We start from the raw sequence: 21,098 nt of genomic DNA on the forward strand, positions 1-21,098 counted from the left end.
CACTGCCACTCCAATCTGTGTTTGCCCAGAAGTCAGTGTCTTTAATATGTTTGTAACATGTTCAGAAAAAAAAACAAAAAAAAATCTACTTGTTAAAAAACTAAGTTTGCTGTAGAATAGGCAGAAGTATTTTCAAATAGAGATGTGCGCTGGCCTGGTAGATTCAGTCAGAAAGTTTTGAAAACATTGTAGTGTTTGATCTTGGAAGGAATAAAGGCCAGGAAAGAAAATGGTGAGCCCCATGGACTTCTGCAAGGGTGGGTTTCCCTTAGCCTTGGCAGCAACCTCCTTCCTTAACGTGGTAGGACTATCTGCTCAAAATGAGCCATGGAACCTCAGTTGCAGTGGGGCTAAGTTAGCTGTCACATGTTATTTTCTATGTGAGAAATGGTGGGGAGAAATTGGTTTCTTAGGTGGAACCCACTGACCACATCCTGCAACTGTGACCACTATGTCCTGTGTTTCTGTCAAGGCCCAAGAGATTCATACAAATGATCTTTACAGTAATTAACTCAGCTTCTTCATCCACTCCCTAGTGACAGAGGGGCATGGAGAGGTGGATATTAGGCTGCACCTTAACTGCAGTCACTGTGAGATGGACGAGTGCCGTGTTGATCATGAGACTCAAAAAATCATTTGCTTTTGTGAGCCAGGCACAGAGTTGGCTGAGGATGGTGTGTCTTGCATAGGTAAGTAGGTGTGTGGGGTACTGGTATCATGTGAAACAGAAAATGCATGGTCAAAGGCTGTAGTTTGAACTGAGAGACATCCTGAATGTGTTAGACTATCTTTCTTAAACCTGGCTTCTGTTGAATGTTATCTTCTTTCCTGCTGGTGTTTGCTGCAGTTATTTTGTTAGGATATAGCCACATCGTTCCTGAGGACTGGAGCAGTTACCAGCATTGCTGGTTTGCTCTACAGTGTTTGGCATACTCTGCAGATCTGAGAGTCAAATTTTGTGCCTGCTTTCACTGGTGCTCACATTCTGCTCTGAAATCATGAAAGCTTGCTCACTGAAGAAATTTTCCATCTAAACTTAAATTCCAGACCAGTTCTCGTAAGAACAAAAAAAAAATGTACAAGGTGAAGGAAAATATAATTCCCATGGAATTGGATGTTTAAGGTGCAGGTTCAGAATCTGTAAGAAATTCTGTGTGAAGTCTCTCTGAGGAAAACTAAAGACAGCACCAGTACTTGCTTTTCTTGAAAAAACAAGTGCTCAGAGCTCCATAATTAGGTTTGCTTCAGTTCTTGCACAGCAGTTAGAGCAAGTTACTCCAGGGTTTTGGGATCCCGAATTCAGATTTGTCACTGACATGGGAAAATTGTTCTGTGTTTTTACCATTTCTATCTGTAAAAAACATGGTCATTTTGTCAAGGTGAAGTAAACCTTAATAGCATGATCCCACATGAGGATGCAGCTATACCATACACTACACTACCTGTTACCAGGTTTTTCTGCCTGGATTAGATGCATTTAGGAGATGACATATTGCAGTCCTCCTTCTAGTTTTGCTGTGATTTGGCACTGACAGCAGCACTTTAACCCTGACAATGTAATGTTCTTTTCACCTCCCCAGTGTCCTGCCCCTGGTTTTTATGGTCTTGTTTTCATACCCAGGAAGTTCACATGTTAAATCATTGCTAGCAAAACATCTGTTTTAATGGCTTGATATTAATTGAGAAAAGTGAGACAATGAGGCATGAGAACTCATAGGTCCTGTGAATGGATCATGCCAGAGGTTGTGCCTACACTATAGGAGCAGCAGATAAATAAAGGGAAGGAATGGCATAAAAAAGGGGGCTCCTGAGAGGTTGGTTTCAAATGTGTAATTCCTTCTTCTCCTTGCTCTGTTACAGCTGAGCCAGTGGTTCATCTCCCTCTCTCCTTGGTCTTGTCTGTACTAACTTCAGCACTGGTGGCTGTTTTAATGTTGGCTTTTTCAGGAATCATGATAGGTGAGTGTTTCTCTGCAAAAGATATTTTCATATGAGGGCTGGATCTGAGCCAGGGATAATTGGGTCCTGGGAGGCAGAAAGATTCAGTTTTTTAGCTACTGCTGTATTTCATGACACCTTCCCACACACACCCCTTAGATTCAGATTTCAGTAGTTGTTTCTAACCACAGTGACCAATTTGAGGAGGCTTCAGTTACTGACTGCATCTCAAAAGAGTCATTATTGTTTGTATTGTACTGTAAAGCTGCCAGAACACAACTGCCTCTAGTTTTGTGAGATCTGTTGCTGTACAATACCTAAAAGTTTCTTTATTTGGGTGCCTATATACAGATTTCACCTCTAAATGTATGACATTTAAGCCTAAACTCTCACTTAAATTCTCCTTTTACAAACTGTTACTTAGTAGGATGTGGATATTCACGGCATTTTTATTTGAAATTCTGAAAGGTATTTTTCACCCTTTCATGTTCTCATTTTAAACAGTGGCTCACCTGCATTCAATGCAAGCAGAATAGATTTGAATCAATAAAAAGCAGTCAGGTATTCAAACCATGGCTTTGCCCCCTTCCTTTGTCCACACTGTGTATAGCCTGGGGAAGGAGAGGGATGTACCTAGAGCAGCAAATGGCAACTGTTAAATTAGATTTGCACAGCTGTTTCAGTTTTAAGGATCTCAGGAGTTATCAGTTGTACACACATGGTCCTTCATGTATGATTTCTAGCCTGACAGTGCTTTTTTACAATTACCAAATACTTCTCAGGAGTGGAAGAGTAATCCTCTTTCCATCCAACTAGTTTATCATTTCCATCTCAGGAAAGTGCAACGATTTAAAAAATCAAAGCAAACGCAATGAGGAGGAAAATGAAGGACAGGAAGGGTTTGTGGATAGGTCGTTACATTCATCTACCTTTGCGAGTGTATGTTTACCCCTTAAATTCTTCCCCTGAGCAGTATCTGCTAGACACGATGCAATAGCTATTACCATCACAGTCTTTGGGCTTAGTCCAGCTCCCGCAGAAATCAATAGCGACTTAACCTGCTCATGATTGTCATCTTGTTTTGGAAAAAGTCCTGCAATATCAATTACTATTTCAAGGAAGATCCACAGATGTCTTCTTTCAAGGTGCGAATTCTAATGACGTAGCAGAAGTATCAGTGAAGTAATGCAAGGAATATAACACTACCATAAACTGATTTCAAATGTTCAACTCTGCTATTTGGAAACAGAGGAAGTTTTAAAAAATTAGCTATTTTTATATACAATGTGTTATTCTGAGGAAACAGCTTGGTCTATCCATTTTGAACAATAAAGTGCAATAATTGATTTCAGACTTTAGTCACTTCCATGTGATTTAGGAAAGCTGGTTATACACCAGATCCCTCAAGTTTGGAACTGGATTCATATTTGGAAGGTCCAGTTAAACTAAATAGAGCAGAACAAACCCCTCAAAACTGTGAAAACTAAGATCTCTGCGAGTGTAATTCATTTTAGTTCTTCAAAACAGTTCATGAGCAAGCCTATTTCTTCATAAGATGTGTAAATCAAAGATTCCTTTAGTATCTTCAGATTCCTTTTTCTGTCTGTAATTATTTGACAGAATACAGAAATGTGACAGTGCCACTGTTTTGATTCCCAGAAATTTGACTGTACAACAGCCAGTTCTAGTGAGATGTGCTGCACAGCTGCTGTCCATTTCCAGAGTCAGTCTGTCTCTGGTTAACTGTGTTCTCCATGTTTAGTATATCGTCGGAAGCACCAGGAGCTACAAGCCATGCAGATGGAGTTACAGAGCCCAGAATACAAACTGAGCAAGCTGCGCACCTCCACTATAATGACAGACTACAATCCCAACTACTGCTTTGCAGGAAAGACCACATCCATTAGTGACCTTAAAGAGGTGCCTCGAAAAAACATCTCCCTTATCCGGTAAATTCATCTTTGCCTTCCCCATCCTTCACACTACACACTCACGTATCCCGACTCTCTTACAGAGGCGTGAACACACAGCTTTTTGCAGGCACATGCAAATTCTTATGCACTTTTAGTTTCATGCCCCTGTTCATAAGAAAGATTTAAATCTGCAGTAGTTAGTCTTGTGTGGAGGGAACTAGATTTTGGCAGTCACCTTGACTTTTTGCAGGAGTAGTGTTAATCTCCTGGGATTATGAGAACAACTGAATAATCATCACCAGTAATTCAGATATATCTTTTACGGACTCTGTAGTGAATGGCCCGTTTCCAGAATGAACTGATGAAATGCTGGGAAGGCTGAGGCTTGTAGGAGGCTCCTTTAAACTATTTGATGAGATTTTTCATCAAGACAATGACATCCTTAAGTACAATAGCAGGGAAAGCAATGGGTTTGAAAATGCCAGACAGTATTAAAAAAACAGGAATACAAAGCCAGAAGGATAGTAGTGTCTAGATAAGAACTTCTGGAAAGCTCAAAAAGGTCTCCTAAGAAAAACTTGAAAATTCTCAATTCTTATGCAGTTTGCTCCACTGCAGGATACTTGTGAATGTGACATGACCCTGGTGCTGTGCAGGTTTACACAAAAAGCCAAGGGGAAGCAGAACTCGGAAAACTAAGGACCTTAGTGTGCTAAAAAAGCTCATGTTCAGAGCAGTCTGTACAGTTCAAAGTTTTCCTGTCTCTTATCTTATTCTCCCTTACCTGCGCATCTTTCTGGATTGCGCCTGGAAATTTCCAGTGCCCCCTGTGCTGCTGCTTCCTTTGTCATTTGGACTTTGAAAGGATTTTTGAACTGTGACAAGCTGCAGATAGCAGGGGATATAGCTGGGAATTGATAAGGGAAGGGAAAGAGGACTTTTTGGAAGGAGGTTGAGTTATGAGCTGTAGAGATGTTTTATACCCTCGGTTTCTAATAAGTTGGTCGGGAAGAGCCAGGAATAGGGTCTCAATCTGATATCTACAAAATTTTATTAAATTAAGTGGTTGAGTCACAGGCAACACAAGTCATCACTGTGGTTTCACTGCTTAGACTGGTCTTTATCCTGGCAAAACTACAGACAGAGCTCAGTTCAAATGAATGGGAGGGCAACAGCCCATGTTAAAACAGTCTGTATATACAGGACATAATCAGTGCAGCTCTCAGGCCAGACTTGGCTCTAACACGATAATGTGTATTGTAGGAGAGAGTTTTATTGAGAGCCTTAAACCTGGACTGAGACGAAGGAATGTCTCTTAGAGGCTCAAAATACTGTCCAGTGTGCTGCCTATGTAGGGTTAAGAGGGACTTGGGATCTGGGATGCAGCCTCATTCTCTGCCATGATTTACTGTGGAATAACTACTGTTGTACTAGTTGACTTAACATTAACAGATTGAAGATGGAATAGACAGGTATGCAAAATCTGTATCACAAGAACATGGAACAGAATCTATTGTTTGATTACTTTTATTCTCTTCTCATTTTCTTGTAATCTTATTCAAAATAAAACTGTAAATCTTGTAACATGATCAGTGCCAGAAACAATTCTCAGCACAAATTCCTAGAGCTAAGTGCTTTACAAAGCACTATCATCACTGTTTACTGGCTAAGATACTTGCTCAGAATCACACAACAAATCAGAAAAAGATATTTGGTTTAGAATTCAGGTCTTTTGGGAATCATTGTTCCTTCTAGTTTCTTGTTCAATGTTTTGTTTAATGGTGATGCAGAAACATCATAGGAACTGTTAATACATTTAGGGTGTATAAACAGCAAGACCTAAGTCCTATCTTTATTGAGCTGTTTTGAACCACCCACCACTAGAGCACTGACACCAAAGCCATAGAAGAGTGCTCTCCATTACACATTGCAATGGCAGCAGCTCAATTTCACTGGGCACTATTCATTTCCAAGTATTGCTTTCCCTACTACTTAAATACATTGTAGGTCCAGGAAAGATCACAACAAGGTCTGGTCCCCTGCATAGTGTCAATATCCAGTTCTCCCTGTTTCACTGCCATGAAAATTGTGAGCCCATTCTGTGAGCTGTGTCCACAGTGTTATAATGTGTGTTCTTTGTAGTAAAATCTTGTCTTCTCTGGTCTGTCCAGGGGTTTGGGCCACGGAGCCTTTGGTGAGGTATATGAAGGTCAGGTGACAGGGATCCCCAGCGACCCCACTCCCTTGCAGGTGGCTGTGAAAGTAAGTGACAGTGTATGAGTTATCATGATGGTTTCATGCACCTTTCACCCAAGAATCCAAATGCATTATAAAAATGAAGATGAATGAAGCATTTCTCTAAGTACTGAAGGATGTGGCTAGAAAAGTTGCTGCTCTGTTGCAACACTTAATCCATCACAACAATGGTACAGCTTATAGCATATGAGCATGTGAAACGTAAAAGAGGTCTGTAAGTAGTAAACAGGCAAAGATTTCCCACAGAGCTACAGCAGACTGCAATTATGAGAACTAATCCAGTGTCTGTTGATCTTCCACATCCTACACCTAGTGTGGTAATGTGTCTGAAGCCTTGTGAGTCAGAGGCCAAAAGTCTTCATAGGGCCAAAAGCAACTGGCACACACATCAAAGACCCTCAAGCAGGAGATGACTGGTTTTCCTGGGATCTCACCACTCCATTACAGGATGGATATGCATTAGATGATGTGAAGCTAAATCCTAAGAGACCCTGATAAAGTTCTGCAGGCCTTCAGCAGCCTATCTGGCTTGCTCTCTCCTAGAGGTTACATAGCAGCACAGTCTTGCTGCTGGTTAGAGTTCGCAACCTTGCTGGAAGACAGGAGCATCAAGCTGCAGAGAGCTCAGAAACTGTGGTCTCATTCCTCATGCTCTATACAGCAGGGTCCCATATATTGAACACTTCCCTGTGCACTCTGGGCTATTTCCTTTGCTGGGAGGAGGATGAAAATGGTGTTGATGAGCTGTGTGTTCTGATATTTACCTTTCAACAGGCTTCAGAGTCTATTTAGCAATGGTCTAGCTGTTACCTTAGAGTGAGGTTGCTTTTAGAGAAACAAGGATTGCTGCAGACAATGTTAGTGCTAAGTGTTCTACACCTGTAAGTTTAAGTATCTTCTATTTGTCAACCTGTTTTTTTCTTTTCCAGACATTGCCAGAAGTGTGTTCAGAGCAAGATGAGCTCGACTTCCTCATGGAAGCTCTCATTATTAGGTGTGTATGAACAACATGAAGTTGTGTATGCCTGCTAAGCCCAGCACTGTAAAGAAAAAGGTTCTGTAGAGGTGATGTCCATGCAGCACATCTGTACAGTAGTTTTAGCACATCTTTTTTATTCTTCTTACGAATGAAGAGGCACAAATTATTAAAGACTAAATTTTCAAAAGGGTTACTGGTTTTCATTATCCAAAATGAAAAATTTAAGGGCCAGTTTTCAGAATTGTTTATAGGATCTTTTGATTTCTTTTAGAAATGAGCACATGAGATAAAAACAAGTCAAAACTAGTCAAAACCAACAGCTGGCATTGACTTGCTGCTGTTGTCATGTCATGTGTCAGTGTCTTGAGTCCTAGAATCCACAGAAATAGTTTCCCATCACATTTGAGGTCTGGAGAAATAAGGAAGCATTAGAGACTAGACCTCAAGGAACATCCCCTACATAAGCAGGTCTCTGTGTCAGTATGTTATCTGGGACAACGCTGCCCTAGCCCGGCCACTGTCCCTTGCATGGGGAAACTTAAGAGCAGACTCTTCAGGTGTGCTGATTCCTGTGCCCCACAAGTCTTGCTGTAGCCAAAAAAGAATGCAGGGTACGGGAAGAGGAAAAGTAGCCAAAAGCCACTGCTTCCCCACCTCTGTCCCTGCACTATGCAGGCAGATAGAGTGTGGGGATAGTCCTTTAGCTTTATCCAGTTTGAGAATTGTTACTTTCTAGAAAAAAAACAAACCCGAAAGCATTCCCTGCAGAAAAACATTTAGCTGGTATTGTGCTGTTTGGATCAAAGTTGCTCTGTAACTGCACCTCCTGTCTCCACAGCAAGTTCAACCACCAGAACATTGTGCGCTGTATTGGGGTGAGCTTGCAGGCGCTGCCCCGTTTCATCCTGCTGGAGCTCATGGCTGGAGGAGACCTGAAGTCATTCCTGAGAGAGACACGGCCTAGACCGGTAAGAAAAGAGAAAGCTGCCTTTTGTTTAGGAAGCTGCTGCCATGAGATATATTTAATCGTAAAAGAGCTGATCTGTGCAGATACTATTTCCCACCGTTAGATGGTCAGAAAATTTCTGTTGCTACAAGACCCCAGTGTATAAGGAACAGATACTGCTGCAGTTACGCAGAGGTGCCTCATTCCTGAACTTTGGTAGATAGCATTGCTGATACTACCTAAAGAAAGACAAAAATCAAAGTTTAAAAATACAGAAGTCAAGCCCAACTCTTACGTTTCTCACACCAGCTGAGGGCAGGCTGGGGGAAGTGTTGAGCTAGTAATGGTAAATCCATTCTTTAAACTGCTGATCAGGCACATTTCTGTGGATATCTGTCATTTCAAATTTAACATAGGCAAGGAGAGAATCCGGTCTGGGGCTGTTGACTTAATAGCAAATATCTTTAGTCTGGAGTTTTAAAGATTTTCCCCACTGAAATCAGCATCAACAGGAAAACACAATCAGCTAGAAATGTTTGAGAAAAAAATTACAACTTCTAGAGAGGAATCAATATTTCAAAATAATAAAGTTTGCTTTTAGGCCCTGGACCAGAAAAGTACACAGATGTTGCTGAAGTTTAGCACCAGGGCCCAGCTTCAGACTTTGTCTCTATGTTTCTTCGACACAGGACAAAATGGTGGATTTTATCAGTACAAGAGAGACACAAATAATCTAAATAAGAAGCTTTCTTGAGGCATCTGTAAACAGATCAACTTCAGATTTTTTTCTATGTGGTCTGGTTTTTATCCATATAAAATGGTCTGTGAGACTCCAAAGCACTGCAGTCTCAAATACGTTGCAATTAAATGGTTCCTGCCTAGATAAGAAGGCTAAACACCCCAAAAGGAATGCCTTTATAAATACAGGTTGGTTTTTTGAAGCACCTAGAGATGCTCATACAAGTGGGCTGAACTTGGGGGTAGGTGAATGGGGAAATTCATGTTTTGCCATGTGGGCTCTGCTGTCACCCAGTGCAGAAGAAAATGTCATGGGCAAGATATGCTGCCTGGTAGGTGCTCTGTTCAAAGCTGCCAGGCCAGGCTATGCTAGATGTGTAAAGGGGCAGGTGAAACACGGTGGTGTTTGGCTCATTAAATTAGAGAAGCCAGCTCAGTAAGAATAAAGATCTTGTGAGGAAGCACAAAGAACACTAGTCCTGCACAGCAGGAAATTTTATAAGCCATCTGCTTCTGTGAATGAAAAGTGCTTAATCTTTACAGGATACAATCATGGGAGCCTTCTGATCTCTGGCTAGCCCTACCCCAGTCATGAGTTCTTCCTTGCCAGGGCTTCTGTTCCTGTTAGCAGTAGCTCTGTGGAACCCCATGAAAGCCAGTGTCAGAAGAGACAGGTGGTTCACTCCATTTCTTCCTTAGTATTTCTCTTTCTGCCTTCACAGTTGCTCCTTCCATTCCTCTCCTTTCGTTGTCTTTCCTGACTTGTTTGAGATTGGTTTTGAGTGACCATAACAACTACTACACACAGGGGCTGTTCCCAGCACCTTAAAAATTCTCCCTTATTTCTCCATTTAAGTTGCTCCCAGGAGTGGAAGCAGACCTGGGATTGATGCCTCTATTTTCTGCTCAGTCACATTTCTGACACGCTTCAGGAAGCTGTTTCAAATGCAGAAGGGCAGTTGCAAGGTGGAACTGGCAAGAATGACAGGGTAATTCATACTCTGGCTGCTGGGGCAGCTTTTGAGGGGCCAATGGCACCTGTGAGTGTTGAGAAATCAGCCCCTGGTTGCACATTTTACTGCTGGCTCAGAAACTAGGAGGCGAGGAAACTGACTGATGAGAGATGAGATGTGTGTAGGGTTTTGTGGGCTGTGAAATATGGGATCCAACTGTGGAAGTGGATTTCCCCTCTGCATATACTTGAGGTGTGACAGAGTCTCTGTACATAAGGCCTGTGGCTCAGTACTGGTGGATGTATCTTTGCTGTGCTCTTAATGAACCCTGAGCTTCTTTGTTCCTCCTATTGCTCATTCCAAGAAGACGGGCAGGAGGCAGGCATAGCAGACTGGATGTCCAGCTTTTCAGGCCCATTAAAGGAAAGGAAAGACAAGGAACAGGGCAGAGTAAACAGGCTTTGATGAGCTTTGTGTCCAAAAGGAATTAATTGAACCTGGCTGACTGACTCAATAGCGTGGGGTCCACTGCTTACTCTGCAGTAAGCACTATATGAATTATTGCCTTTCCCCTTATTTTCTTCCAGTTTTGTATTTTCCAGCTGATTTATTTTACTACCTTGTCTTTCCCACCTATTTCGGCTTTCAGCCTAATTACTAAAGAGACATTTACATGTTCATTCTCTACCTTCCTCCCCCAGTTGCTCTTTCCGCTTCTCTGCCATGACTTCAAATTTCTTTGCCAGTTTTGGACAAACTTAATAGAGGTGTGAAAGGCATTAACTTGGCATTAATTTCAAGGCTTCAGGAAGAAGAAAGCATCGTGCTAGAGAGACCACCAGTTGCCTTGTTTGGCTTGCCACTGGCCAGCAACAACCTGTGTGACTTGGAGCTTGACACATGCAGCATGCTGCCAAGCACTCAGCCACTGGAAAGCAGGAAAGGGAGCAGAGGGAATGGTGATGGAGAAGGTGAATCAAGGGAAGGGGGAACTTAAGGCATTGTGAGGGACATGAAATGGGAAGCTCGAGCAACTGCAGGAGGTATCAGAACATGGAATCCAGCTTAACGAGAGACTAATAAGCTGACAGCACTGTTGCAGGTTGTTGGTCTGAGTTCTTCTTTTAAATAACGAAGGCAGTGTTCAGCCAATATGTAAGGATTTTTCTGGACTCTAAGTAAGAATTATCATATGTTCATCCAACAACACTGATACAATGCCGGTGTCTCTTGTAGAATATGTGGATTTATGCCATCTAGGTCCACTCCATAAGCTACAGATTCATACTTCCCCACAGGTCTAGGGTTTGCAACCCTGAAGGGTTTCTGTGTTCCATTTCTAATGAAGTTTCACATCTATTACAGGATTACCCCCTTCCCCATCATCTGTGGAGAGACAGACTGGTAGATTCAGAGATACTTGGAATCACAGCCTTCACTCATTATGAGCACTGCAGTATTGTCCATTCTGGGAAGTTCAGTGCTGATCTTTCTCACACACAGCACAGCAATCAAGAACAGCTCTGGGAGATAAATTGTATATAGATAAATTATTCCACTCCTTTGTGCTATGCAGCCTGTTGCACAGAGCAGTGATTACACTGCACAATATACAGAATTTCATTCACCTTTAGCAAGATTCAGCCTCACCTGGGGAGGTGTAACACTAGTGTTTCCAGCATGCCCACTGCTCTGAGCAGCGGTGCATTGCAGCTGGCATTGTCCATTCATCTGGGGAGCAAAAACTGTAAAGCGAATCCTTTGGTGTGTCTCAAGGCTGCCCCCCTTGCAAAATGAATCCCAAACCTCCATTTTTCAAACAAATTACATGGCTAAATTGTCCTTGGCTGGACAGTCACATCTGTTTTAGGATTGTATTTAGCCAAATAAAAGGTGGAAGGAATTCATCCAAGGAGGGGAAAGAAAAGGGAAAAAAAGAAAAAAGCTATGCTGTTCAAATCAGCTTCAGTGTACTGACTGCCTTGCAGTATAGCTCAGGTCTGGAATCGATTGCAGGTGAAGAATTGTGCTTTTTGCACAGTTTTCACTTCAGGTTTCTGACCCTTGCTCAGAAGACAAGGGAATGGGTAGACTGAGATATGAAATTCCCTTTGGTTATGCCCTGAAAGGAAAAAAGAAAGTATATGCATCCTTTCTTACTGTAGCCATCTTGTGTAGCTGGTGAGTCACTTCAACTCACAGAGGTAAAACAGATTTTTCCTCCTTCCCAACAAAATGGGGAGAGAGACACTTTAGGTTTTCAGGAAATAATTACTCTCTAAAAAAAGAAGGTTTAAGGACATGCAGTGTCCACTGTCCTAAAGAATCAGTTAAGTATATTTATGCAATGAACTATACTTTGTAAATAATAAAATATAGGCAGGTGGTATGAGGTCACAAACGACTTTATGGCCCTGCATTGAACAAAACAGGCTTTGTTCACACAGAGACACAGCATTTTTCAATTATTTCATTAGTCAGGTAATTAGGCCAGTTTTTTCCTAATCTCTTCAGAAGACACAAAATTTTTTTTTTTTTAGTTTTACCAGCCTATGGCCACTGCTTGACTACTGGCTGCTGCAGAGCCTGGACTTATTTCCAGTCCCAACTAGCAGTGGTTTAGATCAGGTGGGATGGCCAGCACGGCATTGCATCAGTTTGGAGAAAAGTTTCATCACAGCAGAAACAGTCTCTGTCACTGGAGAAGCTGTGCTGGTTTGTAGATTTCTGGGACAGCCCCATGGGCAGGTGTACCTTTTGAGGGCAGAATGGTTGATGTCATAAGAGTAAGCTAAAGAGTGGGATAAGCTTGTTTGGTCCAATAACTAAGGCAAATAAACACTTAGCTAGCAAATGGCTGCTGTGGAATAAGCAGTCACTGCCACCCAGCTGTTTGTCACCACTCTGCTGGCAGCAGCTGATTTCCTCCTCCCCACAGGACTGGCTGCAGGGATCACTGATTCACACCTCAGTGCAGCAGCTGATGGTTTGGCTTCAGAGGCTGACAAGCACAAGCCAGTGCAAATCCTGCTCTTTTCACTAAAGCATCTGGCTCCTGCTGGCAAGGGCTGTGGACTTCATCAGAGGGGCAGGAACAAGGAGTTGGCAGCTTTAGTCTTCCATAGCCGTTGGCTACACAAACCTGTGTCAGTGCTCTAAGGGGCAAGATAAAACCTACACAGATGTGGAGGAGGGAAAGAGCAAATGTGACTCATGCCATTATACAAAATGTCATTCTCATTGTTCAAGGTGACTTTAGAGAGGAGCTAGCAATAATACAAAGAAACTTGTTGACGAATGGTTCAGGCTACAGATCTCAAAAATCGTGCTGAAAATTCAGAAAATATCCCATGAGAACTGGGGTAAATTCTTACAGCAGCATCCCAATAGAGTTGGAGAGTGAGATCCAGCTGTTCTGATTCTGTCTCTGGGATCTGTATGACATTGTGTCTTCATATCCTTTCAATAGTTCATGGAAATGAACTCTCTGCTTGCTGTGCATTTTTGTAATCCCTTTGTGTATTAACATCAGAGATAAGTCACTGGTTGGAGAATTCCCAGTGTTGTATCAGTGACGAATAGCAACATGTTCTCGCTTTTAACCCATGTTTGTCCCTTGTCTTTTGGTAGAATCAGCCCTCCTCCCTTTCCATGCTGGACTTGCTCCATGTGGCCCGTGACATTGCTTGTGGGTGTCAATACCTGGAGGAGAACCACTTCATTCACAGGTAGGTGAACACAGTGTGGGCAGGACTTGCATATAGGCCAATACAGACTCCTGATGCCCTGCTCCGTATGTTTATGTCCTGCTGCACTCTAGTGGCTGGATACCTTTAGACAAAATAATAGAAGCATCAACAGAAAAGCTGCTATAAATCAGGTTGGCAGAAGTTTGTATATTTACCAAAGATCCTGAGCTCTGTTACAGTGCCTGCACTTGTGCAGTCTGTTTGGTTACTCTGCAAATGGACACAATCTAGGGACAAAAGTTTTAAAGCTTTCCCTGTTGTGAATTTTGTTTAGTGCCTCTCTGCTCATTCTAGAAGCTTTTTCTTCTCTGTCCCAGAGGACAGCTGTACAAGTACAGCCAGAAGTTCAACAGCTTTTGACTATTTTTACCTCCTTCTGAACAGGGTGTTTGGCAAACATCTAAAATTCTGCTTGTTGGGTAGAGATGAGTTGAGAGGTGGTAGTTCATGGTTCTAGAAGAGTCACCCGTAAGTTGTGCTACTGTGCTATTCAGATCTCAAGGTTTACTTCAGCCCAGTAGAGGTGAAGTTTGAAGCTTTACCTGCATACACAGGCCAAATAGCTTCAACGTTCAGAGCAACACCTGCACATTATTGTTCTGCCTATCTCTGGCAGAGCAACAACCATTTGACAACATTTGAACAGGCATGCTAGGAACAGATCAGTGGATCTGAGCTGAAGGGAAGTTCATGGGAGGCCCATTCTTTCAACTGGAAGGTGTTATGTGAAGTTTAAAAAGGAAATGTTAAAGAACAGAACTGTTCCTGCTCTGGGAGTAGACTGGAATTTGGGACATTCCAGTTATCCATAAACACTGACATTTCTGGCTGCTTTGGGCTCTCTGAAGCTCAGAAAGTAGGTACTGTTCTATGTTTTCTTTTTGACTTGCAAAATTGTCAAATGATTAAGTGGCTTTTCTCCTTCTGTTGCTTCTCTTCTCTTTTCCTGTAGGGATATTGCTGCCAGGAACTGCCTCCTTACCTGTCGAGGGCCTGGGAGAGTGGCCAAGATTGGAGACTTTGGAATGGCCCGAGATATATACAGGTAGCAGAGCTAAGCCCAGGGTATCTGGAAGTGGAAGTTCACTTAAACAAGGGAGGAGCAGTGTTTGTGCAGGAGGGCAGACTCCTGTGCTGCTCTGCATAACCCTAGCAAGACAAGAGTGGAGAGATCCCACCCTGATGAATCCCAACTATTGCCTTTCTGGTGTTTGCTTTTATTTGTAGTTTAACTGTGCTCTGCCGACTTTTCCCACTCCTGACAGTTTTTCCTGGGCAATGAAGTACAATGGCCATGGCAGGTGTTTTTCCTCCCTCTTATACTCTGTCCTCAGTTTCTTTTCTTTGCTTTCTCCATGCCAAATGGCCCTTTTGTTTTGTGGTTCCAAATCATTCTGAGTTTAATCTCTCTCCTTGGTGCTACCCCTGCACCTTTGGTTTGGTGTCATCAGTAAATCTTCTCAATTTACTGCAGATAAAGAAGGAAGGTGCAGAGGAAGGTCAGGAAAATGTAATCACCCAAACTGGAATTCAGCCAAGACACAGGGTTAACTACTTTGCTCTTGCAAGAAGTGCCAGAAAATCTTTAATGACCATAAGCAGTCAGGGCTGTAGTTTGATATCTCATCTTCCATATAGCACCTCTTGAAGTACAGCGCCATATCCTGCTGTGCTGAGGGATTGATTTGCCCCTGACTCGGAAGAAGGAGTGCCTTGTGCTCAGTCACCCTCACTGTTTATTCCAGTACCTTGCCTTCTTTTTTTCCTGCTTGGGGATTCTCCTGTGCAATTACCAAGCCAAGCCTGACTCTGCTTAGCTTGAGATCTGACAGTATCACAGCCTGAGGTGATGCAAACAGAGTGCTACTTTCAAAAACACGAGAGTATCAGAGCTGCTTAGGTTTTTTCCCTCCTCTCTTTCCCTTCACAAAGAGGGCCCACACTGCCCCACTGTCAGATGGGGGCTCTGCTGGGACAAAGTAGCATCTGTCTCCCTTACACACTCAGCAGAACCAACTGCCGAGTTGAACATTTTGATGCTGAGTTTTCAAAGGTGCCTTTTAAGTCTGCACTTGTTTCTTTGTCCAGGAATATCCTTTGGATGCTCAGGCTGTATAGGTATGGTCAGTAATACCAGCTTGCATGAGCATCCTCCTGCAGCTGCCAGCATAAGATTTGGGGCTTGTAGGTTTTATTTTAAATGACATTGACACTAAAGGACTGATGTAATCCTGTCTCAGGAGCACAGAAGGTGGTTTTTGTACTACTGCCCCAGCTCTAATGGCCAAGCATCCTCTTCATCAAGCTTGTTTTTCTTACAAAGGCTTTGGGATTTTACTTGCAGTTCTTTAGACTGGGTACATATTAGATAGGTTTTGTTTATTTTTGGTGGGGATGCTCATGGTGACTGCGTGTGAGATGAAGTGGACATCTTGCTGTGGTTGAAAGGGGTAGAACTGTGGCTCTGACAGCAGCAGTTAACTGTGTGAGCCATCATCATGGCCAGGCTTGGTGAAGCAAGATTTGGGAAGGGCTCTCCCCACATGGGTGTGTCCTTTGAGCCTGCGCAGTGGATTTTTTAGGTGAGGCACAGCGTGGGCAGAACTGGCCCCACCCTTTAACTCCTAAGGTCCATCTGCCACAGCCGAGCGAGCTTGGACAGTGACAGTGGAGTCCTCAGGACTAGAACCTACAGCACCCAGTATTCCCAGGAAGTCTCCCATCCAAGTACTTACCGGGGCTGACCCTGCTTAGCTTCTGAGATCTGACAGGACCAAGCGTCAGGGTGGCTCACTAGGAATAAGGACATAGATGAGGATAACTGGTCCACCAGATCAGGCTTGAAGTGAGGTATAAAAAACAGTCCTTCCATGGATTGCCCATTTCCACTATTTTTTGTTAGGAGCAGGTCTATTCAGCATTTTCTCTCCATGCTGTTCTGCCTAAATTATTCTCTCATCTGGCTCATAATTTTAATATTTTTAATTATAAAAATCCATTTTCTGAATTCTTGGCTGACTCTTTTGTTCTATTTGTTCTTTGCAGAGCCAGCTACTATCGGAAGGGTGGGTGTGCAATGCTGCCTGTCAAATGGATGCCCCCTGAGGCTTTCATGGAAGGGATATTTACATCAAAAACAGACACATGGTGTGTTTCCTTTCCTTCTCTGTCCACTCTGTCTGTGTTGTAACCCCCTTGGTAAAGTGTGAATATTTTGTAAAAAACAGATGTTTGGGTTCGTTTCTCATGTAATAAAAAGACGAGCTGGGTCTGTCAGATCCAGTTGTCTTGAACGGCAAAGTAACCATATTTACCTACCTATATCATAGACTTTACTCACTTAATAGTCAACTACTACTATTTATTAAATGTTTCAAAATTCACTGTTACAACTGTACCACTTATTTATGTCTGAATTCTGCAGCTGCCTGAGCAAAGGCTGATAGAGCAATGCTGAGGGTGTTGAACCTAAGGGCATTGCCTGCTGGTGTTGGTCATTCCTGTATCCTTCACTTTATTTTCCTTTACTTCTGTATTCAGGTCCTTTGGCGTATTGCTGTGGGAGATATTCTCTTTGGGATACATGCCCTACCCTAGCAAGAGCAACCAGGAGGTTCTGGAGTTTGTCACCAATGGAGGAAGGATGGATCCACCTAAAAACTGCCCTGGCCCTGTGTATGAGATGTTAACTTTAATATATTCATACAAATAAGTTTCTGCTTCAAATGCTTTTCTCTAGTTAAAAGTTAATGACTTTGAAGATTGGTCTTATTGTGGCTCATCTGCTTTATTGAACTTGAGTGCCAGTGATTTCTCTAATATTTAATTTTTCTGTCTGTTTTGGAGAATAATTCAAGGCTCTTTTGGGAATTATTTGCCACTGCTTTTTTTGTCAAACATGGTGCTGTCTTAGCTGTGAAACTTCAAGGTATGAGATTGTTCACAGGAAGGGAAAACTAGGCTCCTTTACCTGTAGCCCTGCATACCTTTAGTGAATTGTCCAAGGGATTCTGGGGGGCTGAGTTATTTCTTAGATGGTCTGTAGATTTTACCCCAATGGTGGTCACATTTTAGTGACTACCAGTACATCAGTTGTCTGACTCAGGGGAAGGCAGAAAACTCTTGTTAGAAGTCAGAGTGGTGATGCATGCTTATGATTTCTAAGCTGCCATGACAAGGTGTTATGTGCCACAGGATCTGCCATTCATGGGCATCTTCTGTTCTGCCCTTTCAGTTACCGCATTATGACCCAGTGTTGGCAGCACCAGCCTGAAGACCGGCCAAACTTTGCCATAATCCTGGAGAGGATTGAGTACTGCACTCAGGTATGGGTGTTCATACATCTCGAGTCAGATGGGTGGAGAGGGTTTTTCTTGAGGAGGGGTATAGACAAGCCAGAACACAAGACAAGAAGGTGGTCCTGCAGTACCGCAGTCAGCAGTGCAGGGACACTGATGGTGTCAGCCTGGGACAAGTGACTGGGATATTCACCTCATTGGGTGCTCGATCCATCTTGTTTTTCACTGCTGAAAGACATAGGCTTACACAAGCTTACACAGCTTTATGAGTAGCACACCTGTAGCTCTTCTTATAATAAAGGCACATATTACAAGCAGAAGAGCTAACACAGGCCAGCACCTGCATGCATTTCACATGCCTCATCCCAGCCACTCCATCCCAGTGTTTACCCTTAAGGCCTAGTCAGCATTGAGCAGGAACAGTCCCAGCTCAGAGCACTCTTTGCAGGTGGTTTCAGCAGCTGTTGGCAGTTTTCTGAATCTGACAGCACTGGAGAAGGCAGGTGGAAACAGCCAGGCTCAAGGAGTGGGGACTCTAAGGTTAGGCAAGGGGTGGAAGGATGTGGCTGGCTTTCCAGGCCAAAATCTGGTTTACTTAGTTTTACCACCAGTTTAGCTTATGAAAAGTAGAGTAGTTTAGGAAATATTTTGCTGCCTGTATCAGCACAGGTTCCTTGTATGGCCTGTTATTTGCCTCAGTCAGTTTGCCTTGCCTCGCTGTTTGGGAAGCTTGATCTGTTTTTCATGTGTATTTGGATCCTGGGATTGGGAGACATTTTTTACCTGCTATCTGTAGCTTGCCACAGCATCTAGCAATAATTAAAGGTTGTCCAGATGACTGCATTTTCTATCAGTTTAATTTTCAAAACTGCATAAATAGATCAGAACCACAGTCCCTATGGATTGGAGCTTCAAGGGATCTGCCAGTATTGTCTTCTCTCTGCATTTCCATTCCTCCCGTGTTGTGTGGAGGCAATACTTTCATGGCTGAAACTTACTCAATATTATCTGAGAATGTTATGAACTTTGAGATGATCTGGATTCCAAAACAACATTCCCACAGGAAATTTATTTGGCTGGACATAAAAAATGTTTTTCATTGGTTTTGTTCCTCTGCTGTTCTGTGGTGAGTTTTAGGGTTGTTTTTTTAGAGAGTTTGATTTTAAGGCTATCTCATTGCATCTCACAGTTAACTGCATTCTGTCTGCATCCCCATGGAATATGGGCTCTGGGTAGTGGGAATGATGTGCTGTGGTCATAGCATGACAGCTGTCAAATGTGTCAGGTTTTTATTCAATGTATGATAGCTACAGACTTTGAGAAATTCCTGTTCTTTCTGGCAGGATCCAGATGTCATCAACACTGCTTTGCCCATAGAATATGGCCCATCAGCTGAGGAGGAGGAGAAGGTTGGCCCTGACAATCCAGAAGGAATTCCTCCTCTATTGGTCTCCACACACCAAGATAGAAAGGATGACAAGCAAAGCCTGCCATCTCCACCACCCCAGTCAGCAGCCATCACTGCTGGAAAATCTCTAGGGAAAGTGGGAGCCTTGGAACAGCCAGCGCCAGGGAAGATGCAGTCAGCCTCAGCAGGAGGACATGTCAACATGGCCTATGCCCAGTCCAATCCCCCTTCTGAGCTGCACAAAAGTCGAGGTTCAAGAAACAAGCCCACCAACCTCTGGAATCCAACCTATGGTTCCTGGTTTGCAGAGAAGCAGGCCAGCAAAAACAGTTCTCTGCTGGAGAAGGAGAGGCCCGAGAGGGAGAATTTGGGACAGGAAGGCAACTGTACTGTGGGGCCCAACATTATGACTGGCAGGCTGCCAGGCTCCTCCTTGCTATTAGAGCCATCTTCCCTAACTGCGAGTGTTAAAGAAGTGCCTCTCTTTAGGCTCCGCCACTTCCCCTGTGGCAATGTCAACTATGGATACCAACAGCAGGGCTTACCCTTAGAAGCCTCCACGCCACCTTGCGCTAGCAGTTACGAGGACCCCATCCTTAGAAACAAAAGCCACATAACCCAGCAGGGGCCCTGAGAGCCCTTGGCCCTCTTGACTTTTCCCCTTGTGGCCCTCGAGCCTTGAAAAGATATCCTGTTACCCAACACACTATGAGCAAGGGATGTGACAGCATCACCTTCTATTTTGTGCAAACTTGCTCCAAAAGTGCCACCCTCGACGTTGTAATTTCAACCAACCCAAGAGGCTTCAAACCACCAGAGCCCCAGTAGAGTGAAAGAAACAAGGGGGAGGGAGGATGCAGATGTTAACTGCGAGGCCCAGCTGCTGTTGCATCAACTCATTCGCATGGTTGTCGTCATGCCCTTCCTGTGAGCTTTTCTCAGTTGTGCGTTCTCTGCTTACATGTCAAAGCTGCAGGTCACTGCCATGAGTGTTTCATGTCTGAGGTTTTCCATGCCAAACTTGTCATTGCTGTGGAAGACCTGGAGATCTCCTGCAGCTGGTAGATGTTGTAGTGGGTTTGGGAAGAGCATCCTCTATCCAAACCAAAAAGGATACAACAGCACTGAATGGTGACACGTTGGCACATTCTCAAGTTGTGTTCCTGCTACAGTCCAGTCTTCTAAAGTCCTTGAATGCACAGCGGTTATGGGGGGGCTGGCAGGGCAATAGAAAGACAATGGTCACACTGCTTCACTTGAAAGAGAGAGGAGAGAAAGCAGAAGATGGTTGTAGGTGCTATGAGGCATTTGGGGGGGGTTGGGGGAGTGGGAGGGGCATTGTTTGGCTGAGGTTTTTTGTTTTGATTTTGTTTCCCTATTCTGAAGCACTAAAACTGAGTAAAGCCCTTTAAAATTCCCTCTATCCTACAAAAGTAGGAGTGCCCTTATCAGGAACTTGTGCATGTCAAGACGAAGCTTTAAAGGACTATGGTCATGACAGAGACTTTCACCACGCCCTGAAAACGGACAGCCACCTGCATACCTCAGAGGTTTACCATAGCCTTTGACATACCCTGTACGAATAACACTATAAAGGCAGAAGACTACATCGTGCCACAGTCCAGACGCCAGATACTGTCTGTATTTGAAGGGTTTAGAACCCTTGTCCCTTTAACAAAATACATGTATGATAGTGTTTTAAGGACAAACACTCCATTGACTCACTTTGTACACCTTGTGCATGAAAAATATTCCAGTTAAGTGTATTGTCAAAACATAGATGTAGGAGATAATTCATGTGTAAAGATGTGCATTAGTAACTTCATCTTAGGGTTGCAAGGAGCTGTTTTAGCATGAACGCTATCCAGAAAAGGGGTGCTTATTTCCATAGAAATGGATGTACTGGAGCATCAGCAGAGT

At 43.3% G+C, this 21,098-nt stretch overlaps 1 protein-coding gene across 1 annotated transcript in view; it reads left to right on the top strand.

Moving 5' to 3' along the window:
* ALK (ALK receptor tyrosine kinase) overlaps nt 1–19,827 on the top strand; it is a 312,192-nt gene extending 292,365 nt beyond the window's left edge. The window contains exons 18-29 of the mRNA XM_071548064.1: nt 537–689; nt 1,861–1,959; nt 3,701–3,887; nt 6,023–6,113; nt 7,037–7,101; nt 7,925–8,054; nt 13,354–13,451; nt 14,425–14,517; nt 16,518–16,619; nt 17,013–17,147; nt 17,707–17,797; nt 19,114–19,827. Of these exons, the coding sequence (XP_071404165.1) occupies nt 537–689; nt 1,861–1,959; nt 3,701–3,887; nt 6,023–6,113; nt 7,037–7,101; nt 7,925–8,054; nt 13,354–13,451; nt 14,425–14,517; nt 16,518–16,619; nt 17,013–17,147; nt 17,707–17,797; nt 19,114–19,812 (1,943 nt within the window). The 3' untranslated portion in view covers nt 19,813–19,827. The remainder of the gene's footprint in view (nt 1–536; nt 690–1,860; nt 1,960–3,700; nt 3,888–6,022; nt 6,114–7,036; nt 7,102–7,924; nt 8,055–13,353; nt 13,452–14,424; nt 14,518–16,517; nt 16,620–17,012; nt 17,148–17,706; nt 17,798–19,113) is intronic.
* The last annotated feature ends 1,271 nt before the right edge of the window (nt 19,828–21,098 follow it).

Source organism: Pithys albifrons, chromosome 2, assembly GCF_047495875.1.
Source record: "Pithys albifrons albifrons isolate INPA30051 chromosome 2, PitAlb_v1, whole genome shotgun sequence".
Lineage (NCBI taxonomy): Eukaryota > Metazoa > Chordata > Aves > Passeriformes > Thamnophilidae > Pithys > Pithys albifrons.